This window comes from Salmo trutta, chromosome 15 (genome assembly GCF_901001165.1).
Source record: "Salmo trutta chromosome 15, fSalTru1.1, whole genome shotgun sequence".
Classification (NCBI taxonomy): domain Eukaryota; kingdom Metazoa; phylum Chordata; class Actinopteri; order Salmoniformes; family Salmonidae; genus Salmo; species Salmo trutta.
Window position 1 is genome coordinate 13,194,572 of NC_042971.1, and position 24,029 is coordinate 13,218,600.

The 24,029-nt window shown below is 44.5% G+C and overlaps 1 protein-coding gene across 1 annotated transcript; it reads left to right on the forward strand.

Moving 5' to 3' along the window:
• The first annotated feature begins 151 nt into the window (after positions 1-151).
• On the forward strand, positions 152-23,536 carry lars1b (leucyl-tRNA synthetase 1b). The gene is made up of 32 exons (XM_029690452.1): positions 152-277; positions 554-675; positions 780-867; positions 978-1,058; positions 1,149-1,286; positions 1,401-1,562; positions 8,105-8,217; positions 8,311-8,374; positions 8,955-9,022; positions 9,213-9,438; positions 9,608-9,695; positions 12,994-13,070; positions 13,190-13,243; positions 13,362-13,502; positions 13,703-13,780; positions 13,966-14,051; positions 14,264-14,329; positions 14,485-14,567; positions 15,330-15,468; positions 15,773-15,985; positions 16,446-16,503; positions 16,678-16,741; positions 17,332-17,515; positions 17,631-17,721; positions 17,825-17,965; positions 18,265-18,405; positions 20,015-20,125; positions 20,596-20,706; positions 21,129-21,233; positions 21,972-22,067; positions 22,359-22,491; positions 22,848-23,536. The coding sequence occupies exons 1-32, from the start codon at positions 272-274 to the stop codon at positions 23,051-23,053; spliced, it is 3,534 nt and encodes a 1,177-aa protein (XP_029546312.1). The 5' UTR covers positions 152-271; the 3' UTR covers positions 23,054-23,536.
• The last annotated feature ends 493 nt before the right edge of the window (positions 23,537-24,029 follow it).

The following is a 24,029-nucleotide window of genomic DNA, read 5'->3' on the forward strand; positions in this document are numbered from 1 at the left end:
TTATATCTTTATATGCATTGATATCTTTATATGCATTGATATGTGTGTGAAATATTCTTATTGTGTTTTTGTACTCCATAGAAAGTAGTCTGTGTCCATATGCTGTATATGAGCCACTCTCTTATACTACATTTCCCAGAAGTCTGCATAGGGTGAATTAGCTGTCCCTTGCTGTAGTGTAGATGTCATCAGCCAAGTGCCGAAAGTGGTGGCGTGGGTTTTCTTGACAGATTATCAGTTTTTACCGTTTTCTGTATATTTCTATATCACAATGACGGTACGTCGTGGCTACTTACTCCACTTGTGCATGTATGATGTTTTTCAGGTTTAATGCTAGTCATATTATGCATAACTAGCCAACTACTTTGTTATCTAGCACTTAGCGTTAGCTAACTTGAACTAGCTTGCTAGCTAGCAGGTAACACGTTACTTAGAAAAGACGAAACTAGTCACCGGGAAGAGACCTAAGTCTGGCTATCTAGTTAAGACGCCTATTTGATGTTTAATAATAATAACACATCTACATTTAAATTATACATTACATATATTTTAGGAGCGGAAGGGAACAGCTAAATTGGACTTCCTCAGAAAGATAGAAGAGGACATCCAGCAGAAATGGGAGAAGGAAAGAACGTTTGATTGTGATGCACCCACCACTATTGGGGAAAGCACCAAGTAAGTCTACTGGGACTGTTATTTTATGATCATCAACGCTCTATTTTAGTTTTCATGTCCACTTTTACCAACCAATTTCTAATGGACCACCCTCTCCTTTGTAGCAAAAACAAATACTTTGTCAACTTCCCCTACCCTTACATGAATGGAAGGCTGCATCTTGGTCATACTTTCAGCCTTTCGAAGTGCGAGGTAAGATTTATATAGATTTGACTTACATTTAGCAATGTAAGTCTTATGTTCAATATCCTCTGTGAAAGATTCATTTTACAATTTGCTGACATATGTCTTTTTCTTTGTAGTTTGCTGTTGGTTTCCAACGCTTGAAAGGGAAGCAATGCCTATTTCCATTTGGGTTGCATTGTACAGGAATGCCAATCAAAGTGAGTTCATTTTAATCCCTTGCTTGCTGTGTACATCATACATGGTCATGGTTGGAAGTTAAAGACATTAAAATGTATTTTAATCCACAGGCCTGTGCAGACAAGCTGAAGAGGGAGATGGAGGTTTACGGCAACCCACCACAGTTTCCTGAGGAGGAGGAGGAGGAAGAAGAGAAGCCCAAGTTTGCAGATGAGTTCATCATCAAGGACAAAGCTAAGGGCAAAAAGGTGCACTTTTGATGCAATTTTCAATTGATCCTCTGCGCTACTCATATTCTTGGGGGAAGTTGTTCCCATTCATACCATGTAATCTCATTGTAATCTCTTGTGTGTGATCATCAGAGCAAAGCAGTGGCAAAGGCTGGAGGGTCAAAATTCCAGTGGGACATTATGAAGTCTCTGGGGTTGAGTGACATGGAGATAGTGCCGTTTGCAAACGCGGCGCACTGGCTGGAGTACTTCCCACCCATGGCCGTGAAAGACCTGAAGATGATGGGTGTGAAGGTGAGTGATAATGACTCGAGGCTGCCTGCTGGTTCGACTTAGAGGGCGCGCACACCTCCAACTGTTTCCGAGTATATTACTCGCTAATGTTCAGTCTTTGGATAACAAAGTTGATGAGCTTAGAGCAAGGATTTCTTTCCAGAGAGACATCGGGCCTGTAACATACTTTGTTAAACGGAAACATGGCTCTCTCGTGGTACTCTGTCGGAGTCGGTGAAGCCAGCAGGATTCTCAATACATCGCGCAGAAAGGAATAAATATCTCTCCGGGATACGGAGGGGTATATTTCATGATTAACGACTCATGGTGTAATTCTAGGAACATACAGGAACTCAAGTCCTTTTGTTCACTCGACCTAGAATACCTCACAATTAAATATCCACCATATTATCTCCCAAGAGAGTTCCCTGTCATTGCCACGGCCGTTTACATCCCACCTCAAGCCGATACCTCGACGGCCCTTAAGGAACTTCACTGGACTGACTTTATGTAAACTGGAAACCACATATCCTGAGGCTGCATTTATTGTAGCTGGGGATTTTAACAAAGCAAATCTGAGGACTAAGCTGCCGAAGTTTTATCAACATATTGACTGTACTACTCGCGCTGCTAAGACTCTCGACCATTGCTTTTCAAACTTCCGGAACGCAAAGAAGGCCCTCCCCCGTCCTCCTTTCGGCAAATCTGACCACGACTCCATCTTGCTCCTCCCGTCCTATAGGCAGAAACTCAAACAGTGCTTCGAACTATTCAACGCTTGTCTGACCAATCGGAATCCATGCTTCAGGATTGTTTTGATCACGTGAACTGGGATATGTTTCGGGTAGCTTGCGATTATAATCTAGACGCATACACGGATACGGTGACTGAGTTTATAAGGAAGTATATAGGAGATGTAGTACCCGCTGACTATTAAAACCTACCCTAACCAGAAACCTTGGATAGATGGTAGCATTTGCGAACCACTGCATTTAACCATGGCAAGGTAACTGGCAATATGGCAGAATATAAACAGTGTAGTTATTCACTCCGCCAGGCAATCAAACAAGCTAAACGTCAGTATAGAGACAAAGTGGAGTCGCAATTCAATGGCTCAGACACGAGACGTATGTGGCAGGGACTACAGACAATCACGGACTACAAAAAGAAAACCAGCCATGTCGCGGAGACCGACGCCTTGCTTCCGGACAGACTAAACACATTCTTTGCGCGCTTTGAGGATAACACAGTGCCACTGACGCGGCCCGCTACCAAGGACTGTGGGCTCTCCTTCTCCATGGCCGACGTGAGTAAAACATTTAAACGTGTTAACCCTCGCAAGGCTGCCGGCCCAGACGTCATCCCTAGACACATCCTCAGAGCATGTGCAGACCAGCTGGTTGGTGTGTATACGGACAAATTCAATATCTCCCTATCCCAGTCTGTTGTCCCCACATGCTTCAAGATGGCCACCATTGTTCCTGTACCCAGGAAGGCAAAGGTAACTGAACTTAATGACTAACGCTCCGTAGCACTCACTTCTGTCATCATGAAGTGCTTTGAGACTAGTCAAGGATCATATCACCTCTACCTTACCTGCTACCCTAGACCCACTTAAATTTGCTTACCGCCCCAATAGATTCACAGACGATGCAATCGCCATCACTCTGCACACTGCCCTATCCCATCTGGACAAGACGAATACCTATGTAAGAATGCTGTTTGACTATAGCTCAGTATTCAACACCATAGTACCCTCCAAGCTCCTCATTAAGCTCATGGCCCTGGGCCAGAACCCCCGCCCTGTGCAACTGGGTCCTGGACTTCCTAACAGGCCGCCCTCAGGTGGTGAAGGTAGGAAACATCAGCTGATCCTCAAAACTGGGGCCCCACAAGGGTGCGTGCTCCTCCCCCTCTTGTACTCCCTGTTAACCCACGCACGCCTCCAACTCAATCATCAAGTTTGCAGACGACACAACAGTAGGCTCGATTACCAAAGATAACGAGAGAGCCTATAGAGAGGAGGTGAGGGCTCTGGGAGTTTGGTGCCTGCAAAACAACCTCTCAGCCAACATCAACAAAACAAAGGAGATGATCGGGAACTTCAGGAAACAGCAGAGGGAGCACCCCCCTGTCTACATCGACGGGACTGCAATGGAGAAGGTGGAAAGCTTCAAGTTCCTTGGCGTACACAACACTGACAAACTGAAATGGACCACCCACACAGACTGTGTGGTGAAGAAGACGCAACAGCCTCTTCAACCTCAGGAGGCTAAAGAAATTTGACTTGTCACCTAAAACCCTCAAACTTTTACAGATGCAAAATTGAAAACGTCATGCCGGGCTGTATCACCTTCTGGTATGGCAACTGCACCGCCTGCAACCGCAAGGCTCTCCAGAGGGTGGTGTGGTCTGCCCAACGTATTACCGGGGTCAAACTACCCGCCCTCCAGGACACCTTCAGCACCCAATGTCACAGGAAGGCCAAAAATATCATCAAGGACATCAACCACCTGAGCCACTGCCTGTTCATCCCGCTATCATCCAGAAGGCCAGGTCAGTACAGGTGCATCAAAGCTGGGACCGAGAGACTGAAAAACAGCTTCTATCTCAAGGCCATCAGACTGTTAAACAGCCATCATTAGCACATTAGAGGATGTTGCCTGTAGGCATAGACTTGAAATCTCTGGCCACTTTAAGGAATATAACACTTTAATGTTTACTTATCTGGCATTACTCATCTCATATGTATTTACTGTACTGTGGACTATTGTTAGTCAGATTTGTGTATATTGGGTATATGTTGTGTAATTTGTTAGATATTACTGCACTGTCAGAGCTAGAAGCACAAGTTATTGCGGGTGTAGCGAAATGCATCTGCTAATCACGTGTATGTGACCAATACAATTTGATTTAATGACAAGAAGCCAGTAAACTGAGCTTGTTTCTTGTATGCAGTACCATGAATCCTAATGTTAAAGGGTAGGTAGCAAAAACGTAACCTATGGATTTGTATTACTATATGCATTTAAGTCTGAATTCAAGTTATACCTCACTTTTTTATTTTTCGAGTTATTACATAAAACCGATCAGAATGACTATGTCATGCCGGAAAATGTTTTTCCGTGGAGTGAGTAAAATGGACGGCCTTGCAAGCCACCCTATTCCCTATACTGTGAACTCTAACATAAATAACTTAATGTGTAACTTCAAATTAAACAATCGTTTGCACTGATTACTACTGGTTTCAATAAAATGTTTAGCCAACTTACAGGCAAATACTTTATGAATTTGTTACAAATCAGCTTGCAAGGTTGCTAGCCAACTTGCCTGCTAACGTTAGCCCTTTCAGCCAGTTGCTGTCAACACCTAGCTTACAGATGCATTAAAGTAAACCAAAGTTTGTGAAATGCATAACGCCATCTAACCAGTTATCAAGTAATGTTACCGGTATATGCAGTTGCCTTAGCCAGCCAGTTAAAGTTAGATATTTGTGCCTGTTCGCTAGCCTAGCCAGCTAACTAGCCTAGTTAGCCAACCACCGCGGTCAATATAGCTACGTAATAAGCCAGAAATCAACGCCAACTAGTCAAGCAGAGGCAGGATCCCGCAGAACACCAAAAAAAATCCTGCCGATATAAGGTAGAGACTTACCGATTGATGGCTGAGTTAGGAGCGAGGCACTTCAGAGCAAGAGACCGCTTCACTGGTTGAGGGAGAGTCCGCTAATCCAATAGTGATATAGTGTGGTAAATCCAAGTAGATAGATTCCAGAGGCGATAATCCATAGGAAGGACGGGTCGAACAATTGACCAAACAAATTGGGGGATGAAAAAAGTCCAGACAAGGTACTAAACAGTTCAATCAGGCAGGAATGATTTGCCAGAGGCAAGCCTGTCGCTGGTGCAGGAGAAGTCAGAGCAACCTAGACTGGAAAAGCCGAGCAGGATCATGCGTCCCCCACGTGTGGGGAATCTGGTTGTTTAAGTCACATTGTGATTGGTGGATTGTAGCTCACCACTACCAACATTCGGTCTGCATGGCTAATGGTTAAAGTTAGCCAGCTCAAGTTAGCTAACGCAGAGTAGATTCTCCATATGATGAGAGTACATTGTGGGTAGTTTAGAAGATATCCTGAAATAAGTTAATAAATATGTAAAATCATAACTGTTTGTAGTTATAGGTAACCAGATCGTGACCAATGTTCCCTCAATTTTATTTAGTAACTAAGCAAATTTCACGTCTCCTGGGCCAAACTTGAACATTGTGGAAATTCTATGCAGCTTCCAGCTCACGCGTTTACTGTGTACACTGAGACTGTACCTGCTTTAAGTTAGTTTTAACAGTGGTCAAGTAGGCTACTGTGGCTATTTGATCATAATGTAGGCCTACCAGAGTGGCCTACAATGAAGAACAATGTAGAAAATGCATCCCATAACAGCTTTAACATCTAAATAGCTGTTCTCATTCAGCCTACTGTAGCACCCAAAGAATGGTGTTCATTGTAGGCCTACATTCCATGAGACTTTTGAAAAAAACACGCATGGCTTGTCCTTCAGACAAAGTGACTGAAAATGGTGTTTGATGCAAGAAACCACTTTCAAAATAAAATGCATTATTATTCCCATACCATTATCAGAATCAGAAATTATGCTACATTCTGCCTATTGGCTACTTAGCTTATTGAAGCCTGTCTCAAAATACAACACTGCTCCTTTAAGACAAAAGAAACAGCTCTTTACCTGACTCGCTTATCAAAGATGTTTAGAAATATACACATTTTGGCCTCCCGAGTGGCGCAGCAGTCTATGGCACTGCGTCACTACAGATCCTGGTTCGATACCGGGCAGTGTTGCAGCCGGCTGCGAACGGGAGATCCATGAGGCGACGCAAAATTGGCGCAGCGTCGTCCGTGTTAGTGGAGGGTTTGGCTGGCATGTCCTTGTGCCATCGCACTCTAGCGTCTCCTGTGGCGGGCCAAGCGCATGCACGCTGACACGGTCACTAGGTGTACGGTGTTACCGCCGACACATTGGTGTGCCTGGCTTCCAGGTTAAGTGAGCATTGGGTCAAGAAGCAGTGCGGCTTGGCTGGGTCGTGTTTCAGAGGATGCATGGCACTTCACCTTTGCCTCTCCCGAGTCCGTGCGGGAGCTGCAGGGATGGGACAATTGGATACCACGAAAAAGGGGGTACAAGAATAAAATAAATGCACACATTTTATTCCCTTGTAGGAAGCAATCACTTCCCTATTGCTGACTACAAATGATCTATAACTGGGCTAATACCTCAGTAACTAAACCAAATCAAATATATTTATATAGCCCTTCTTACATCAGCTGATATATCAAAGTGCTGTACAGAAACCCAGCCTAAAACCCCAAACAGCAAGCAATGCAGGTGTAGAAGCACGGTGACGAGGAAAAACTCCCTAGAAAGGCCGAAACCTAGAAAGGAACCAGGCTATGAGGGGTGGCCAATCCTCTTCTGGCTGTGCTGGCTGGAGATTATAACAGAACATGGCCAAGATGTTCAAATGTTCATAAATGACCAGCATGGTCAAATAATAGTAATCACAGTGAACAGGTCAGGGTTCCATAGCCGCAGGCAGAACAGTTGAAACTGGAACAGCAGCACGGCCAGGTGGACTGGGGACAACAAGGAGTCATCATGCCAGGTAGTCCTGAGGCATGGTCCTTGGGCTCAGGTCCTCTGAGAGAGAAAGAAAGAATTAGAGAGAGCATACTTAAATTCACACAGGACACCAGATAAGACAGGAGAAATACTCCAGATATAACAGACTGACCCTAGCCCCCCGACACACAAACTACTGCAGCATAAATACTGGATGCTGAGACAGGTGTCAGGAGACACTGTGGCCCCATCCGATGACACCCCCGGACAGGGCCAAACAGGCAGAATATGAACATAATGTGCACACGTGACTACATGCAGCTCTCACTTTGATATCAAAACAAGCGCATCTACTCACGACCGCTCATGCTGTAAACACAGTCCAGTTCAAAGTAAACGGCACAGATCCATATCTGACAATGGTCTATTTGCATCTAGGCCTACTGCAGCTCTGATTGTTTATGCCGCACCGGTCTGTGTAGAGTCCGGGCTGAGTCGTGCGTGTCAATGTAATAGAATCCTACACCGATGCTTTCTTCTTACAACAAAATCTCTTGCATTGTTCATTTTGGTATTTCATTGAAAGTGGGTAATACTGCGTTGATTAGATCACAATTGCCGCAGTTAAGGGAAACGTTCATAGTGCTAACAGGGAAAACTAGAACAGTGGTCACCAACCTTTCCTGAGTCAGTGTAAGCCCGAGATCTACCGCTCAGATTCTTTTAAAACGTCACTTAAATGTAAGCCTATACAACATTAACCAATTAAAAACAGTACTGTAGCAATGACATCCATGTATGACTATTTGAAAGTTAAATGTGTGTTTCTCAAGTTTAGATTCAGACCTAAATGTACAGATCAACAACCATTACTTCACTTTGAAAGTATTTCAGGTGCTGTCCAGGTTCTTAAGCATAATTATATCACAGGTGGACTGGCGACGCTCCTTCATCACGACCGATGTCAACCCTTTCTATGACTCCTTCGTGAGGTGGCAGTTCATCACCCTGAAAGAGAGGAAGAAAATCAAGTTTGGTAAAAGGTATGTTTAGAACTTGGAAAGGTGTATTATAACCTTGCAATGCGTAAACCTTGTAGCATTATTACATTGATTTACATTCTCAACTTTTTGCAGGTATACCATCTACTCTCCAAAAGATGGACAGCCATGTATGGACCATGACAGGCAGACTGGAGAGGTGAGATTTTCTTGCCACTACATGAAATTTTATTCATCACATGCTTCGGAAACAACAGGTAACAATGAAATGCTTACTTACGGGCCCTTTCCAACAATGCAGAGAGAAAGAAAATGGAGAAATAATAATAACAATAAATGCACAATGAGTAATACTATATACACGGGGTACCAGTCCCGAGTCGATATGCAGGAGTGTGAAGTAATTGAGGTAGATATGTACATATAACTTGGAGTAAAGTGACAGATAATAAACAGTAGCAGCAGTGTATGTGATGAGTCAAAGTTAGTTCAAAAAGTGTCAGTGCAGATCGTCCAGGTAGCTATTTGGTTAATTATTTAATCAACGATTTAGTAGACTTATGGCTAGGGGGTAGATGCTGTTCAGGGTCATGTTGGTTCTAGACTTGCTGTAGCAGAGGGAACAGGTTATGACTTGGGTCGCTGGAGTTTGACAATTTTTAGGGCCTTCCACTGACACTGCATAGTATAGATATCCTGGATGGCAGGAACATAATCTCAATGAGGGTTGTCCCTCTGTTGTGTAGCTGCAGCTCTATAATAAAGTTTTTACATTCTAGGGAGTTGGACCACAGGAGTATACCCTCATCAAGATGAAGGTTGTAGAGCCCTACCCTGCAAAACTAAGGTACTGTATGTAGCAGACTAGACAGTCTATTTTTAGCATAACCCACATTGTCATTGATATGATATACAATCAACTTTGTCACATTTTAGACCTAGCAGTTTGGCCTGATAGCAGGTAACATTTGTTGCTACTTGGGGTAAGACTACCATCCACCTTCTGCAAATACTCTTCTGAAAACTGTTACCCTCAGTGGCCTTAAAGGCAAGAACATCTTCTTGGTGGCAGCTACTCTCAGACCAGAGACCATGTTTGGCCAGACTAACTGCTGGGTCCATCCTGACATCAAGTACATAGCCTTTGAGATGGCCTGTGGAGACGTGTTCATTAGCACGAGGAGGTCAGCTAGGAACATGTCTTACCAAGGCTTCACCAAGGAGAACGGCAAGGTTACAGTGATCATGGATGTTCTGGGAAAGGTGTGCACATTTTAAATTACATCCTTATGTTTAAGTGTCTTCACACACGCAATAATGTACGTTAAATAGCCTGAGTTCCCTCTGACACACACGCACGCACAATGCACACCTTATGAGTTTGACCACTCGCACTCACATAGTGGTAAATGTCTTTTTACCTTCTCTGTAGGATATTCTTGGATGTGCTCTTAGCGCCCCGCTGACGTCTTACCGGACCATCTATGCCCTGCCCATGCTTACCATCAAGGAGGACAAAGGTATTGGAATAAAGTGTTGAGAATGCTCAAATACTGCTTTTTAACTGCATCCATCCTGTCTCTGCTAGAGCACATTGAGACGGCTTGAGGCAGTCCTCCTTTTGAAGAGCTAGAGTAAAGGAGACATAAGTCATTGTAGAGCACAGTGAACATTGCTGAAATGGACAACATAGATTACATATTTTTATTAGGGGGTAGATCAGCTTTAGTATTACAGATAGATTGTGGCTTCCATCAATGTAACTGCCTGCATCATTTCCAATCCCCCCATATTTTATTGGTAAATATATATTTTTTTATGTCTTTATTATATTCCCCCAACACTACCACCCCTACCCTAATTGAACTAAACTAATGGAGAACACTTATCCTTCTAAGTGCATTTGGAAAGTATTCAGACCCCTTGACTTTTTCCAAATTTTGTTACGTTACAGCCTTATTCTAAAATGGATTAAATTGTCCCCCCCCCTCAATCTACACACAATACCTTATAACGACAAAGCAAAAAGGGGTTTAGACGTTTTTGCTCATTCATTAAAAAAAATATCGTATCACATTTACGTAAGTATTCAGACCCTTTACTCAGTACTTTATAATCATATCATATGTTATTGGTCACATACACGAGTTTAGCAGATGTTTAGCAGATGCGGGAGAAGCTAAATGCTTTTTTTCTATCTCCGACAGTGCAGTAATATCTAACAATTTCACAACATACACACAAATCTAAGTAAAGGAATGGAATTTAGAATATAATGGAATTAAGAATATATATGGATGAGCAATGTCAGAGCGGCATAGACTAAGATACAGTAGATAGTATAGAATACAGTATATACATATGAGATGACTAATGCAAGATATGTTAACATTATTAAAGTGACTAGTGTTCCATTTTATTAAAGTGGCCAGTGATTTCAAGTCTATGTATGTAGGCAGCAGCGTCTATGTGCTAGTGATGGCTATTTAAGTCTGATGGTCTTGAGATAGAAGTTGTTTTTCAGTCTCTCGGTCCCAGCATTGATGCACCTGTACTGACCTTGCCTTCTGGATGATATTGGGGTGAACAGGCAGTGGCTCAGGTGATTATTGTCCTTGATGATCTTTTTGGCCTTCCTGTGACATTGGGTGCTGAAGGTGTCCTGGAGGGCAGGTAGTTTGCACCTTTGGCAGCGAGTCTTCTTGGGTATGACGCTACAAGCTTGGCACACCTGTATTTGAGGAGTTTCTCCCATTCTTCTCTGCAGGTCCTCTCAAGCTCTGTCAAGTTGGACGGGGAGCGTCGCTGCACAGCTATTTTCAGATCTCCGGAGATCAGGTTCAAGTTCAGACTCTGGCTGGGCCACTCAAAGACATTGAGAGACTTGTCCTGAAGCCAATCTGGTGTTGTCTTGGCTGTGTGCTTAGGGTTGTTGTCCATTTGGAAGGTGAACCTTTGCTCAAATCTGAGGTCCTGAGTGCTCTGGAGCAGGTTTTCATCAAGGATTTTTCTATACTTTGCTCCGTTCATCTTTCCTTCAATCCTGACTAGTTTCCCTGCCGCTGAAATACATCCCCATAGCATGATGCTGCCACCACCATGCTTCACCGTAGGGATGGTGCCAGGTTTCCTCGAGACGTGACGCTTAACTTTCAGGCCAAAGAGTTCAATCTTGGTTTCATCAGACCAGAGAATCTTATTTCTCATGGCCTGAGAGCACTTTAGGCGCCTTTTGGCAAACTCCAAGCGGGCTGTCATGTGCGTTTTACTGAGGAGTGGCTTCCGTCTGGTCACTCTACCATAAATGCCTGATTGGTGGAGTGCTGCAGCGATGGTTGTCCTTCTGGAAGGTTCTCCCATCTCCACAGAGGAGCTCTGGGTTCTTGGTCACCTCCCTGACCAAGGCCCTTCTCCCCCAATTGCTCCGTTTGGTCGGGCGGCCAGCTCTAGGAAGAGTCTTGGAGGTTCTAAACTTCTTCCATTTAAGAATGATGGAAGCCACTGTGTTCTTGGGGGACATTCAATGCTGTAGACATTTTTTTGGGACCCTTCCCCAGATCTGTGCCTCGACACAATCCTGTCTCGGAGCTCTACTGACAATTCCTTCGACCTCATGGCTTCGTTTTTGCTCTGGCATGCACTGTCAACTGTGGGAACTTGTATAGACAGGTCTGTGCCTTCCCAAATCATGACCAATTGAATTTACCACAGGTGGACTAGAAGTTGTAGAAACATCTCAAGGATGATCAATGGAAACAACATGCGCCTGAGCTCAATTTAGTCTCTTAGCAAAGAGTCTGAATACTTGTGTAACTGTTTTATTTTTAATACATTTGCAAAAAGATTCTCAACCTTTTTTTTGAGTTGTCATTATGGGTATTGTGTGTAGATTGATGAGGGGAATTTTTTGTTGTTGATCCATTTTAGAATAAGGCTGTAACGTAACCAAATGTGGAAAAAGTCAAGGGGTCTGAATACTTTCCGAATGCACAGTAGTATACATTTTACAGACAGTATATTTTACAATAGGTATCTTTTGTTTTTAGTCCCATTATTCAGCTCCCCTCAACCCCCTCCCATCAATCTCTGAACACCATCCATTTTATTTTTAGATAATTTTTTTTACTCTGCTGTGATGTTTCACACAAGTTCTGAACCTTTCTATTATCATTGTTTCTACAGATTGTAAATTAAAGAAACATTTTTGCTAAGAGTATTATATTATTGATCGATTGACTAGGACTTTTAAAGTCACCCAACAGTGCGATTTTCAGCGTTGGCTCCTGGTAATGTTGCAATTTTTCAGCCATTCCTGAACCTGCGACCAGTACCAAAACGTTGCTAGAATTTTGGTAAATTGAAAAATGCTAAATTTTGAATCCGGTGTCGTTTTGTGTATCAGTTCATCGCTATATGGCACAGCGGTGACATTTTTTGTCCTTTTTAAACTGGTATACTATTTTTGTTTATCAAACATTTCGTTAACCAATTTTGGTCTTGAATGCAGCGCCTACTTACAAGTTGTGACTTACTGATGTACACCTGAGGGGATGCTGCACTATGAGTCATTACAATTAATAATTTTGGTCCGCTTTGCTCCAGGCGTTTACATCTGCATCAAAATGGTGTGGCTAAATTGAAATATCAGAATGCAGATATCTATGGCTTTGTTCGCTCTAATGCGCATCATCATGTGTTTGATAGAAAAGGCTTTCTCAGAGGACACAGCAGGGGCATTTCTTGTGTTTTGTAGATGTTGGTTTTGTTTGTCATGTGACTTTGGTACACTTGTTTTGTGACCCCCCCCCCTCCCCCCAGGCACTGGAATTGTCACCAGCGTACCGTCCGACGCACCTGATGACATCGCTGCCCTCAGGGATATCAAAAAGAAACAGGTGACACTAACTGTACAGAACTGTGCTCGTTTGTGGCTACTGGTCTATTTTAGTTTGCATTTTGCAAAATGTGTTTTGGTTATTGACGTAATTGGAGATCACTTGGATTCCTCTTATAGGCCCTGAGAGAGAAATATGGTATCGAAGACAAGATGGTCCTACCTTTTGAGCCGGTAAGCTTAAGTCACACTGACACCCTCGCCTTGCCTCTCACGTCCTTTATCTGTTCCTAAATGATCAGACAGTGCCGTGTGTGTGCGCCTAATATTCACTGCTACCCTACTCCTCCAGGTGCCCATCATTGAGATCCCTGGCTATGGGAACCTGTCTGCTCCTCTGGTGTGTGACGAGTTGAAGATCCAGAGCCAGAATGACCGTGAGAAGCTGGCAGAGGCCAAGGAGAAGGTTTACCTCAAGGGCTTCTATGAAGGGGTGAGTCCCAAATGGCTACACAAACATCTCGACTATGCATACGTGTAATACAATGCAGCTTTATTTCTCCCCGTAGAACAGTTCAGGATATTGGGGGCTATAGATGTGCATCAGAGGTATACAACAACATACAATAGTATATGAAAAATCAACATCCACATATTCTCTGATTTTTCTAATGAATGGTCTTCTTTTCTCAGATCATGCTGGTTGAAGGCTACAAGGGCCAAAAGGTGCAGGATGTCAAGAAACCCATCCAGAAGATGATGGTGGAGAAGGTACCCTGGTTGAAATCAATTATTTGACACCAATCTATTTATTGCGTTTCTGTTTATTCTCTGGACCTATGTTTGCAATGTGGTGCTGTATGCTACTGTTGGTTCTTTCTCTGACCTGTATGATGTGTTTGATACGGTTCTTTGTCTCTCTGTTTTCTAACTGGGATCTCTACCAATGTTCCCAGGGCCAAGCTTTAATCTACATGGAGCCAGAGAAGCAGGTGATGTCACGCTCTTCAGATGAGTGTGTGGTGGCACTATGCGACCAGTGGTGAGTACGGGAGCCTGAAAATACTCCCTGATTTATGGTAGTTTTTCTGTATTTTGTGTCTTCACTGATAACAATGGTGAAACGGAGCGATATTCAGTGTGGATCCAAGGCTACCTGACAGCATAGACAAGTATCTAAGGGTAATTATTAGGGGAAACTCTAAACTGAACATTTCTGAGCTAAATTCCTAAAGTATGTGGTGTCTCTGACAGGTATCTTGATTATGGAGACAATGAGTGGAAACAGCAGGCCATGGAATGCCTGAAGCCACTGGAGACGTGAGTCATTCCGCTGTTCTGTTGCTCGACTATACCACTGCTAACAAGCTCCTTGTCAAAGGAATGTGTCAGTGTGTTGACGGTTTTGTTGGCTGTGTGTCTGGTCAAAACGGATATGTTCAAACTGTGCTTCCTGTGTATGTTTGGCTCTTTAGGTTCTGTGACGAGACGAGGAAGAACTTTGAGGCCACTCTGGACTGGCTCCAGGAGCACGCCTGCTCTCGTACCTATGGACTAGGTGAGGAGGGTGACCGGTTAGGTGGAGGAGGGTGACCGGTTAGGTGGGGCAGGGTCACAGGTTAGGTGGAGGAGGGTCACAGGTTAGGTGGAGGAGGGTCACAGGTTAGGTGGAGGAGGGTCACAGGTTAGGTGGAGGAGGGTCACAGGTTAGGTGGAGGAGGGTCACAGGTTAGGTGGGGGAGGGTCACAGGTTAGGTGGGGGAGGGTGACAGGTTAGGTGGGGGAGGGTGACAGGTTAGGTGGGGGAGGGTGACAGGTTAGGTGGGGGAGGGTGACAGGTTAGGTGGGGGAGGGTGACAGGTTAGGTGGGGGAGGGTGACAGGTTAGGTGGGGGAGGGTGACCGGTTAGGTGGAGAACCAGGAGGTTTTACTGACCATGTGATCTTACAACTCTGGGCCTAGTTATAGCTGTAAAATACAGTCTGTAACTAGACCCATAGAGAGTCACATTGTCAGAAAACATTCTGGGACCTCTCACGTCCAGAGCATCTTTTGAGACCATCAGTAACCGTTCAGAGCCTTTTTGGAATTTGCATGGACTTAAGATGGAGATAAAATACCCACAATAAGGAAGCATTTTTTTAGTAAGTCATGTGCCAAACTGCAGGAAGGACACATTTCGCATGCTTAATGATCAGTTATCCATTTCATTGGTGGACCCAGCATGTTAAGCCATAGTAATGATATAAGCATATCCCTTACCGTTCACATTAGGTGTTTGATTGTTGGTTTTTTTTGTACGGTGTGCTTGTTGCCATAGGTACAAGGTTGCCATGGGACCAGCAGTGGCTGATCGAGTCCTTATCTGACTCCACCATTTACATGGCCTACTACACCGTGGCTCACTTCCTCCAGGGGGGAGTGCTCAACGGACAGGGACCCTTGCCTCTAGGGATCAAGTATGCGGCACTCGACTCTCACACGGTTGTCTTATTCAGCGGTGATGGGCATCTGTAGATGCAGACGGAAGACATTGCAGCACGTTCCGATGTCCTTTTAAACATATTGCAATGGAGAAAGTTTGTATTGTTGTAGTTGGAGATGTATATGATCATCATGTATTGTTTTGCACATGTATACCTTTTCGAGGAAGAGGATAAATGCGCTGTGCCAGAATTGTAAATCCCTATTTGGTTATGGATACAGTACTATTGGAGCCACTAGATAATCTGAGTCTGTGCCTGCACTCTGTCTCTCTGTAAGGCCAGAGCAGATGACCAGGGAGGTGTGGGACTTCATCTTCTTCAAGAGCTCTCCCTTCCCCAAGACGGACATCCCCAAGGAGCACCTGCAGAGGCTGAGGAGGGAGTTTGAGTACTGGTACCCCGTGGATGCCCGTGTGTCTGGGAAGGACCTGGTGCCCAACCACCTGTCCTACTACTTGTACAACCACGTGGCCATGTGGCCCAATGACAGGTGAGACGTACCACCTTCCTGTCTCTGCCCGCCTGCCTGCCTGCCTCTGGTGCTAGGGCTGCTGCAGGGGTACAAGTCCAGTATTCCTCCTAATTAATATAATAGTTTAGATTTAAACGTTTACATGCTTTGCTAGAAGAACGTAGCCTTACGTAGAGGAATTTGAAGTTTGAAATGAAACGAGACAATGGTAGCCACAACCATTCAAAAAAAGTAGTTTGAAGGGTAATATAAAAAAAGTAACTGGTGCACATTGTTATAAACTTATCGTTATCGTGATAATTCAGTACATTTATCGTGATATGGATTCTTGTTCATTTCGCCCAGCTTTAAGCCTAATGGCAATTCACTGCAGGGTCTAATCAGTTATGGGTTTGACGCCTTGCAGATTGTATGGAATGTAAGACAATCCCTCCAGAGAGTCCCATGATTTTCAAGGAGCTTATCTTTATGTACACAGCGGAAAATGGCCGCAGGCAGTCCGAGCCAATGGTCACCTGTTATTGAACTCTGAAAAGGTGCGTTTTTTTCCATCTCAAATAGATTTTGTTAACTGCAATGAACTCTCCTTTTTCTGTCTCCTGCTCTGGCATAATGGGAGCGGTGTGTTTGTCTGAAGACGTCAGTGTCTTACACACAAAGCCTGTGTTTGTGTGTGATCCTCCTAACGATCTGTGTTTTGTATTCATCAGATGTCTAAATCCACGGGCAATTTCCTCACTCTGAGTGAAGCCATCGCCAAGTTCTCTGCTGACGGTAAGCATTCCAGCCTCTTAAAACAATGCTTCCTAATTACTAAGAAGATTTATGAGAGGAGCAGTCATTTATTTCCGGAAGTCGTTAGCATAATCAATTAGTTATTCTTTGCTTCTCGATGTTTCCTTCTGTTTCTCCTCTGATGGAAGGGTGGCTTGATTTATTTGGGGAACAGAAGAGGAAGGGGGGAGCAGAGCAGTGGGATAGCTTCTCCTGCCTTCCTTTTGATCTCCTCTTCCTACTTGGAGAGTAGAAATCAAATGCCATCTGTCCCAGAGTGGTGATGGGAGATGAATCATTTTGAGATGGTGTCATGCCAGACGCTGAGTGCTTCGTTCTGGTTATTTATGTAGAAGTTTGACTGCTTAAATACACTGCTCTTCACATACTTTTGTAGAAGACAGGAGAGGATGGAGGGGATTTGTTTTGAAGCTCTGATTTGTTATTATGCATCATTTTACAAATTGATCAAACTCAGCTTTTAGAGTGTCGAAGTGCTTGTTTCTAGCAGTGCCGCTGTAATAGTGTGTTTGTGCGCGTTCCCTGAGTGTTAAACACAGTCTTACCATGTTCTGTGTGCCTTTGCCCAGGGATGCGCATGGCCCTGGCGGACGCGGGAGACACAGTGGAAGACGCTAACTTTGTGGAGGCCATGGCCGACGCTGGCATCCTGCGCCTCTACACCTGGGTGGAGTGGGTCAAGGAGATGATAGCCAATCAGAACAACCTGAGGACCGGGCCAGCCGACACCTTCAACGACCGTGTGTTCGGCAGGTACAGTCCAATGAGACACAAATTAGTGTGGATTCGTCATCCAAACTCCAACTAATCTCTAGCAAGGATACATGTCTGACCTTAGCATAGTTCTAAGACTTGACTTATTTTACAGTGACATGAATGCAGGCATCATCAAGACCGAGCAGCACTATCAGAGGATGATGTACAAGGAGGCGCTGAAGAGCGGCTTCTTTGAGTTCCAGGTAACAAGCTGACGTCTGTCAGCGTTTGGGCTGTGTGCAGCGTTCCCAATCACCAGTGATGAGACCCTATACTGTGTGTTTGTGTGTGTGTGTGTCCTGGCAGGCGGCCAAGGATAAGTACAGGGAGCTGGCCATCGAGGGGATGCACCGGGACCTGGTGTTCCAGTTCATTGAGAAGCAGACCCTGCTGCTGGCCCCCATCTGCCCACACCTCTGTGAACACACCTGGGGTCTCATGGGCAAGGTAAGGGGGACAGGGCTCACAATATGACAACCTCTAAAGGGCCGTACATCCATATCAGAACCTTGTCGGGATGAAAGGCTATACTTTGTTTCCGGATAACAACACATTTTTAATAGGTTATGCATGTACGTACTGTAACTTTTTTCTATACAGTTTCCCTTTTCGCAGTCCAGTTACTTTTGGCTTTAATAAAATGATGTAGGATTAGCTTTCCCTACTGAAGTTGTAACCGCAACCCCCTCCCCCAAAAAAGGTTGTGGTCATAAATATTGCCATAATACCCTCTCCTCTCTTCCCAGACTGGCTCTCTGATGAAAGCATTGTGGCCAGTGGCAGGTCCAGTAGACGAGGTGCTGATGCGCTCTTCTCAGTACGTCATGGAGACAGCCCATGACCTAAGAATACGCCTGAAGGCCTACCTGGCACCCCCCAAGAGCAAGGTAAGACCTATAGCTACCTGGCACCCCCCAAGAGCAAGGTAAGACCTATAGCTACCTGGCACCCCACTAAGAGCAAGGTGCTACCTGGCACCCCACTAAGAGCAAGGTAAGACCTATAGCTACCTGGCACCTCCCAAGAGCAAGGTAAGACCTATAGCTACCTGGCACCCCACAAGAGCAAGGTAAGACCTATAGCTACCTGGCACCCCACTAAGAGCAAGGTCACATTAACGCTCTGCCAAGGTGCAGAGAGATCTGGGCACACAGCCAACAGGGAACTAGCCATTTTATTGCAATGACAGTACATTTGTACCAGTACCACAGTTATAGCGTGAGTGAATATTAATGTGTGCTTTATGGAGCTGAACTAAGTTTTGAAATGCACCTTTGTGGTTAATGTTTGATGAATAGCCTAATTGTTAAATGAGACACAATGGTCCTGCAGCATCTTCTCCCTTTCACAGAGCACATTGAGCCAGAAAACAAGTCGCTTCTTTAAACCATGACAATACCAGCCTTGGCTACAGGCAAATCCCACTAAGTTGTGCAGCCATTCCCCAATAAGTGACACGTTAGATCTCATTGTTAAGTAATGTTCTCACAGCACTGCGGAGACCAATGAGCTCTCACTCTCAAATGGATACGGTCCAAGACAGATGTTAAAATGTCAGGCTCCATCGTCAGGTTGTCTTGTGTAGTAGCCCGTTTTAGTGACATGCGTGTATGTGCGGAGCGCTATATAGTCATAGCTATTATCATGTATGTTTTTTCCCAATCTTGTCTACATTTTGACATTCCATTAGTAAGTGCCTGGAGGCAGCAAGGAGCACAGATATCCTATAATTCATATATGGTTTTAGCTATATGTAATTCTTTGGCAAAGGACTATATTATTAACAACGTGAAGCTCTCTCTTTCATACATTTTACTCGAGTTGTCCTTTTTATAATAATTGTTTTTTTTACAACATTTGAATTTGTATACTCCATCGGAAATGACCCATACGTTTCAATCGCGCTATATAGCCGAACTTCCGCGATACGGATTGAATCGTGCTTAGTGACCATCAGTGAGAACAGCTCTACTTCAGAGACATTCAGAGACCATTAGACTAGCTGTAGCATCCTGCCATGGGGACTAGACATATTTAATGTGTGGCTCACACACACCCTCCACTACTTATCTAAGGGGGGGGGGGGGGGACGGACGAACGAACGTGAAGGCAGTGTCTAGCATGGTGACTGGAAGAGACGACAGCTGTCATGTAAAATTAGTTCACGGATGCCCAGCTCCACTTGGCACAGAGTCTAGTTCACACAGTAGCTTTTAGAGCGGGATAATGACTACTGCCCATAGGTTTCAGCAGAGGGTGATCTTGTATAACGGAGTAGAGAGTAGGCTTGGCAACTAGAGTGACTTTTCTCAGTCATGTCATGTTAACCCAGGCGGTGTGATAATGGATGTCAGGCTGGATCAGGACTGCCTGCTCTGATGCGCATCGCTGCCAGGGTAATGCTACTGCTGCTGTTTAATAAGACTGGAACAGTACTAGCACACTGACTGAGCTCTCCGTTTTCCGTCTCTCTGTCTGTGTCCCTCCCCTCAACAGAAGGGTGACGTGAAGCCCACGGCCAAGCCCTCCCACTGCACCATCTACGTGGCCAAGACGTACCCCTCCTGGCAGCACAGCGCCCTCTCGCTGCTGGGAAAACACTACAAGGCAAGTACCAACCCCCAGGAATCTGCCTGATGGGGAATCATACAAGGCAGACCGAGGGAATCTGGGGGAAAGAATCCACTATGAACCTGACTCAACTAGGTTTTTAACTCGAGTCCCAAAGGACACCCTATTCCCTATGTAGTGCACTACTTTTTACCAGGGCTCATAGGCTGGGTCCTATAGTTTTCTGGTGAAAAGTAGTGCACTATATAGGGAATAGGGTGCCATTTGAGACGCAGCCTAAGTCTGTTTAGAAATAGATAGTTATAAAATGTGTTCAAGCTGTTCCCTCCTGTTGTTTTGGGGTGGAGTTGCTACAGAATGGAGAGACCCTACTGTGAGCTGTGATCTGCCCAGAGGCAGAAAATGTCATTCTGCTGACAACCTGGAATCCCCTTGATGATAGACTCTGACACTCTTCCCCCCCCCCCCCCGTACGTGTGTGTGTTCTTCCCTGTATGTGTGTTCAGAGCAACAAGGGCGCTCTGCCTGATAACAAGGTCATTGCCATGGAGCTTGGCGCCCTGCCGGAGCTCAAAAAGTACATGAAGAGAGTGATGCCATTCGTGGCCATGATCAAGGTGAGGCTGAGGACAGGAGGGTTGGCCCTTTTCCGCTCCCCCAGGGCCCTGATCTGTGGTGGGGTGGGGGGGGGTCTCACTATAACACAGTTCTCGGCTGACCTCTGCCAGGCTCTGCATTCTCACAAGGAGACTAATAAAAATAAGCCTCTCTATGTACAGTTATTAAGCACATTGAGGACAAGGTTTCCTTCATTAAATCAATTGTATTCATACAGGGACAGCACAACAGTGATTTGCTAGCCTTACTCAGTGGTTCCGAGCTCAGCATGGTGTATTGCTAGAGGTATGGCTGTGCCAAAGTGATCAAACAAAGTCCAAGCCAGATTGCCTTTGTTGACTGTAAAACCGTGCTGTATGTCAAATAAATGGATGTGAACATGAGGGCTTTAAGGCTAACTGCTGTGTGTTGTGTTCCTCAGGAAAACCTGGAGAAGAATGGCGCCAGGGTTCTGGACCTGGAACTGGAGTTTGACGAGCGAGCCGTGCTGCTGGAGAACCTAGTTTATCTGACTAACTCTTTGGAGGTACACCAAACACTCTTCCCTCACTTTCTCCCAGCACTGCACGTTTCATGGAATATGTTGTGGAGGACAGGCCCGACAACCTGATGTTCGTTCTCTAACTCTTAGCCCCCTGGTAATCACCGAAACAAGTGTATACATCCATCAAGCCGTTGTTGTTAAACACCTCTCGTTCCTGTTGACTTCTCTTTTAGTTTGCCTGTTCATTGATCCCTCACCTCGAGGGTGGAATGCAGCTATTTTGTATCTGCTTAAGAGCACTACTGTCCATACAGCCCTATGCGTTTGATCAATCTAACCTATTTCCCACCTCATTCATTATCCAAGCTAATTCCCCACTAGGGAAGTGTACTTTATTAGTACTGTATTGACCAGAGTGATTCAGCCAGCCCCCTTTATTTAGAGGCATCTATTGGCACACAAAGATCTAGTTTGTAATCCCCTCTGTAGCCAGTCTCAATTATACTGAAACGACAACAGTTGCCTTGAATGTGCAATCAGGTGAACTTTGCTGCGGCGCCAATCGCATCAGGATTTCAGGCTAATGCCAACGCTCTTTTATTTGCATTCCCCCCGTTCACCACAGTATGAATTCAAAATGCTCCAAACACACTCTGCATGTCACACTGGCCCTGTCAAATATTAAACTACTGTGCTAATCGTTTCTCCCTCAATCTTTCTCATTCTCTCTCTCTCTCTCTCTCGCTTTCTCATTCTCTCTTGCTCTCTTTTCATCCCCAGCTTGATCAGATAGATGTGGTATTCACATCAGAGGCAGATGACAAAATAAAGGAGGACTGTTGCCCGGGGAAACCGTTCAGTGTCTTCAGATCCGAAGTAAATCCTACCACTATTTCTGCTTGATCAGCCCTCCACACATTTTTGCATCGTTATAGTTGCATCAACAGAGTTTTGAGAGATCTTTTTATTTTTAGACCATTCATCATTTTTTTTCTTAAACCACAATGTGCACTTAAACATTTTTGAAAGCCATGGTAAATAATTCCTTGACACTAAAACATATTATTTATGACAACATGCATATGTATGTCTGTATAATGATTTAAACACTTGATGAATGATGCATTTAGTTCAGACCAGTGAGCTTGCGTGTTTTGTGTCACCTAGCCCGGTGTGGCAGTGTCCCTGCTCAACCCCCAGCCATCCAACGGTCTCTTCACCACCACTATTGACATCCGACAGGGCGACAGCAGAGACAGCATCATCCGCAGACTATCCAAAGTCAACAGATTCATTAAAGGTGTGTTATTAAACCCCTAAAGACCTTGCGACTTCACTGCTTTCCTATTGATAGCGTGTAATTGAACCATATTTTCTCATGGTTTGTTAATAGCCTGCCCTGGGCTATTGCTGTTTCCTTGAGTTCACTTTTAAAGTTAGTTTTACTGAGGGAGTATACATTGTTCTTTTAGATGTACTAATTGTTTAAGTCTAGTAGTAATTAGATGAGTACCCTGCTCTTAGTTTCCGTACAGTAACTTCTGATCATACAATTAGCAGAATGTTGTTATTTTAGGTTGCTGTTCAACGTGTCCCTTTATGTCCTGTAGACCTGACTGAAGTGAGCATTTACATTGTCTTCCTGTCCCCTTGCAGACCTGTCCAAAGTGAAGCTGATGCGCTTTGAGGACCCTGTCCTGGGGCCTCGCCGGGTGCCCATCCTGGGGAGGGAGGAGCAGGGCAAGCTGACTATCTCTGACAAGTCGTTCTTCAGCATCAGCCTGGCTGACAGGAAGGTCCTCATGACAGACAATGGCCTCAGCATAGACATAGGAGACACCCTGGTGTACCTGGTACAATAGAGCACAGGTCTTGGGTCTGTTTCAATACTTTTACAATGCTTCCATCCTTGAGGAAGTCACTGTGTCTTACAAGGGCTAATCTAGTCTCATTGATATCAGTAATTACCTCAAGGAAGGTAGGAAGGATGCATGTTAAAACCATTTGGACAGGGCCCTGCTCTCTGTGTAGGGGTGTGGGACTGAACAGCAGGAGGCTGTAACAGAATGACAAGACAGCATTTTTCTGCTGTAGACGTTACTATGTGCTCTGTGACATACACAGCTCTGTGGAGTATAGCCAGGAAGTAGTCTTGCCTTTACCTTTTCTATTCAAGTGGTTAAAAAATAGAATGTGTACTCGTGTCTTGCCCTCTCATCATATATGAAATGCAATTATGTTGTTTCAGCGATTCAGTGTCTGTCATGATGCTTTAAGGAATGGACGAACGATTAATTGTACAAGGTGACGTGAATTTTCCTAAATGAAATAAATCTTTAACGTATTTGGGTGGTGCATTTATTTTCATCCATGTTGGGATATATGTCCCATATTATGGTCACATTGAGCTCCCTCTGCAGTGGTCCTCTAGGTCAGGGTTTCTCAAACTTGGTCCTGCCCCTATTCCCCCAGGTGCACGTTTTTGTTTTTTGCCCTAGCACTACACAGCTGATTCAAATATCCAATTCCAAAAACCACAAAGTGCAACGAGTTTGGGAAACCCTGCTCTAGGTTGCCAGTTGTGTGTGTGTGATGCTAACATGACCGACCTAGAAAACACAACAATGAATAAAATGGAAAAACATCTAATGGACTGAAGCCAATCTACTGGCAGTGTGAGCACAGCTAATTAGATCCCCTTTGGAAATCAGTCATGCAGTTGAAACACAGTCTACCTCTGTCTCTACTTTGTAGTGTGTGTTTATAGAAACGTAATGCATTTTACTTTCAACAGGAAATGTTCTCGGCTATTCAGAGAATCATGGTGAGATGTTTCTT